This window comes from Symsagittifera roscoffensis, chromosome 5 (assembly GCF_963678635.1).
Source record: "Symsagittifera roscoffensis chromosome 5, txSymRosc1.1, whole genome shotgun sequence".
NCBI lineage: Eukaryota > Metazoa > Xenacoelomorpha > Acoela > Convolutidae > Symsagittifera > Symsagittifera roscoffensis.
In genome coordinates this window covers 9,830,730-9,835,194 of record NC_087066.1, presented here as the reverse complement: position 1 = coordinate 9,835,194, position 4,465 = coordinate 9,830,730, and the positions used below count along the sequence as shown (strand labels likewise).

General features: G+C 39.2%; 1 protein-coding gene across 1 annotated transcript; it reads left to right on the top strand.

Annotated features, from left to right (window-relative positions):
* Window positions 1-719: 719 nt before the first annotated feature.
* LOC134846299 (uncharacterized) lies at window positions 720-3,003 on the top strand. Its single transcript, XM_063863594.1, has 3 exons — window positions 720-1,041; window positions 2,039-2,224; window positions 2,615-3,003. Exons 1-3 carry the CDS (start codon window positions 987-989, stop codon window positions 2,815-2,817), a joined length of 444 nt encoding a protein of 147 aa, XP_063719664.1. The 5' UTR covers window positions 720-986; the 3' UTR covers window positions 2,818-3,003.
* The last annotated feature ends 1,462 nt before the right edge of the window (window positions 3,004-4,465 follow it).

Genomic DNA, 4,465 nt, shown 5'->3' with positions numbered 1-4,465 from the left:
CCAAAATGGCAATCTTTAAACCCCCATAACTTTACGAAAAATGATCACAGGTGAAATGTCCTTTAAATTTTAAGCTCAGGACAACAATACCTTTTGAATGATTTTAAAAGCTTTGTCAAATATTGCTAGTTCAAAAGTCGGAGTTCGTCTGAACACAAATTTTCCGGAACTTTCGTTACGAAATTCGGAACAGTAAACATGATGTCAAGTTTTAATTGAAGCTTTTTATGCATCTTTCCAAATTGATTCAACGCTCAAAATATCAGCCTTAGCTGCATTTGTAACTAAATTGATCCAATTTTGGCTATTTCATCGATTCAATTTCATTTTAAAATTTATCATTTTTAGGGCGTATAATCGAAAAGATCTATAATGGGAGATGCTTCTGGTCATTATCTTTTTACATTTTTGATCAAACTCTGAAATTTAAAAAAAAACGCGGGTAAAAAGTCATGAAGAAGTTAAAAGTACTTCACAAGAGGTTAAAATGTTCAAACTAAATCTTTAAACATGCTGTTTTTTCTTCACTGAACTTAGAACTACGCTTGGTCGCAAAGTTTACTCTATCATGCATTTTTAAAGGTTAAGTTATAGCAAACTCAAACCAGAAAAAATTTTATATTAAAAAAGTATTGTTGAGAGCCTTCGTTTTTGCTCAAATGCACGCAAATTTTTTATTTTCTTTTTTATATAATTTGTTTGAATTGTTGAGCGTTAAACTGGTTGAATAGAAAAAGCATTTGAGAGTTACGGCCGCTGGTTTGAAAAGATAATAACATTTGAAGTGTCCGGGTGTTTGACAGAAAATGCCCTCGTTTGTTGGTAAAAATGGCCAACCATCTGCGTCAAAAGACACGCCGACCAAAACCGCCTTCGTTAATTCTGTTGAGAGTTAAAGCCAGAAAGAGAAAATCATTCGCTTCTGATACTCTCTCAATAAACAGTTGATAACCCGAGTAAAAAATAAACAAACAATCGAATCCGAAATGAGACTGTTGATCACTTTCTCGATTCTCGTCGTCATTCTGGCTGTTGCCGAATGTAAGTTGATTGTTCTTATTTTTAAAAAAAAGAATTCGCAGCCTGCTGCAAATCTTCAAAGTTGAATAACATCATCCCTGTCTTTTTTTGGCAAAACTAGACTGGTCGTATCAGGGCAACGCCACGAATATTCCGACCCCCTTTAGGGTCTAAGAAAGAGGTTTAACAGTTCTAAAAAGACATACAAAGAGAGACTTAAGGTCCAAAAAAGAGTTTGGTTTCATTTATGGCAGAGGCGGATCTAGGATTTTCTCGAGGGGGGAGAGGGATTTTCAAAAATTTTTTGAAAATTTTGACGACCTTTTTTTTTGGTCGACCAAACTGATATTTCCAGCTCTCCCAAAGTCCTGGTTTGGCCACGTTTTCTACGCCGCAGGCAAAATTCGAAAAAACAGACCAAAAAGGCTTTTAAAGCACTTTTTGGAAAATTTTGACTGAAAAGTTGCGTTTTTTTTCGGCGCGTGCTCGCCACTCAAAATTATCATATTTTGGCACCAAAGGCGCCTTTAGAAAAAATTTACGCTACCTCACCAAAAATGGATATTTCAAAATAGTACAAAGGGGGACCCTTTGGGTCGGCAGGCGGTCGAATCCCTGAGGGGGGGGAAGGCGTCCATCCCCCCGTCCCCCTTTCTAAATCCGCCCATGATTTAAGGTCAAAGAAAGTTGATTTTTTTTTCAATTTTATTTTAAAAAATTTGCAGCCTGCTGTTGATCTTCAGCCTTGGAAAATATTATGATAAAAGTTCTTTTGGCAAACAAGGAACAGCGAGCTGTTTTTCCGCAGCATTTTTCTTTAAAAAGGGAAAAATGCAGTTTTAAAAAGGGAAAAATTCAGGTCATTCTGTATAACATGAATTGGAAAAATACGAACAGAAAAAAACTCTAAAATTGAGGCTCCTTTTCGTTCTACAAAGCTGAAATTTTGACAGTTGTAAATTGATATCTACTGTTTATTTAATGAACATCGTTTACTGATAGTTTATTTGACATGTAGGTAGATCGCGTCTACCGAGCACACGACAGGTGAAACCACTCGGCCGACGATTCTCTCCCGACATCAGAGCGACGTCCTTGAAAAGGGGAGATGCGGCTGATCCACCCCCCGCAACCCCCTCAACTGCTGAGTTGGTCGCTTTCCTCAACCAAATGGGAGATCTCTATATAGTCAGATGGGCTTGTGGTGAGCAAACCCACCTGCCAGTTATTTTTTTCGTCACTTACTTAAAAATGAAAAAGAAAAAATTGTTCGATCAATCCAGGTAAGACAAGCTAAAATGAGGCTAAAAAGTTTTGCTCAAATGGCGTTTTGTTACAAACAAAAGTGCAACATTTAAAAAGAGTAGTTTTAACCAAAGCTTAACTTTTTTAGCCAAGCGTCAAAAAAACTTCTATGAATTCTAATTCCGATACAAACAGACAGTTCCTCGATAAAAGTCCAAGTTTGCAAAAAAATAAGCAAAAATTATCTGAATTTTGACTCACATTGTCAAAATTTGAACTCAATAAATTGTGTAATTGAATACGAAGTTTAATTATGCAATAGCATTTAAAAGAAATCGTTCGTTTTCAGGTCTGTTTGACGGTGTTTCTTCGACAAAAAAGACTGAGAATGATGTCCCTGCTGGCATGAATGAGAAGCGAGGAGCCACCGATGCGCCCAAGTACGACTTGGCTACAGTATCTCAATATGCAACGGACGAACTCAATACAATCATCTATGGCGGCTACTGCGATTGGGCAAAGTTCTGCCAGAGACTGCCAGATGAATGCTAAGGTGTTCCACGAAGTCTGCTCTTTCCAGCTAAACAAAAAGTTTAGAACTTCGAATGAACTTCGAAAAAAAAACTTGAAAAAAAGAGTTATTTAGAGTTTTTGTGACTTGCTGTGAACGTGAAAATTGAGTGTTGTCAGTCCCGTTATGTAAAAATACATAATACTGCGTCAAGAAAAGTAAATAACCTGCGGAAAATAAATATTTGATAAGTTTTGTTTTCCAATCAGCATTTTTTGTACCGCTCTTGTCCTTCGGCCGGTGAATAAAAAAAACGCTTTCGACCAGAACTATTTTTTGGTTCAATTTTTTTGAAAAAAATTATCCAGCACCAGTATCAGTTTTTTAGCGGTGCTTTCATGTAAAAAAGATGAAAATGGCAGACTCTGAAGTTTCCATTTGAATACTCCATTTTGAATATTCTCTTAAGTTTTCGACATGGTTTGAATTCATCGCTACAAAGTAAGGCCCAGTCGCAGAGGGAAGAAAGTTTGGCTATCTAGGTGAAGCAAAGATTGCTGGTTGGCAGTTATCCACAGTCCCCGGAATGACACAAAATGTTAGTCATACAATTTCGATGCAATATCCCATCCGAGTCGAGGTCCCAGACTCATGTCCAGACTTTAAGGGTCGCGCCATATCCGGATTTAGACCTGAATTGCATAGTCGCGCCGAGAGTTTGAGTCTGGAAAGTCTGGAGATGAGTCGCGCCGTGGGCCGCGAAAATCTGGACATACCAAGTTTAGAACTTCGAATGAACTTCGAAAAAAAACTTGAATGAAAGAGTTATTTAGATTTTTTGTGACTTGCTGTGAACGGGAAAATTGAGTGTTATCGCAAAAGTCTGGACATGTCGCGAAAGTCTGGGAATGGTTCGCGAAAGTCTGTGTCCAGACTTTTGCGACCCATGTCTAGACTTTCGCGACCAAGTTTTAGTATGTCCAGACTTTTGCGACCCATGTCCAGCCGTTGTGTTTTGAGTCGCGCCGTTTCCTGAGTCACGCCGTATCCACCAGGGTCGCGAAAGTCGCACCGTCTCCAACTCAGTCGAGAAAGCTTTGAAAATTTTTTTTTAAAGTCGCGCCATCTTCATGTTGGTCTGGAAAGTCGAGTTGTCTCCATCTAGGTCTGAAAAATCTGGAAATGGCTAAGTTTGGTCGCGCCGGTCACGTCGTTTCCTGAGCCACAGGGTCGCGCCGTATCCGCCTCGGTCGCGAAAGTCGCGCCTTAGTTTTTCGGTCGCGAAAGTCTGGAAATGGCAACTTTTGGACCAAATATGAGTCGCTATGTTTTGGTCGCGCCACCTCCGCTTCGGTCGCAATAGACGCGACGGATTATCTTGGTCGCAAAAGTCCGGAAATGCCAGGTTTTGGTCGCCAAACTCTGGACATGCCTAATTTTGGTCTGGAAAGTCTGGACATAACAAAATTTTGCCGCGAAAGTCTGGACATGAGTCTGGGGCCTCGACCCGGGCAGACAACTCATACGTTTGAAAATGTGTTTAAAAACTCTAGAGCTAGGATTTTTTTCCATACTATGGACCCGTATGACTAGCATTTTACCATAATTAAACTATGGCCACAACTTGGATTTGTATCGCTAGCATTTTTTGCGAAATGGAAACATGCGTTTTTCAAATCCTTAAAAAAA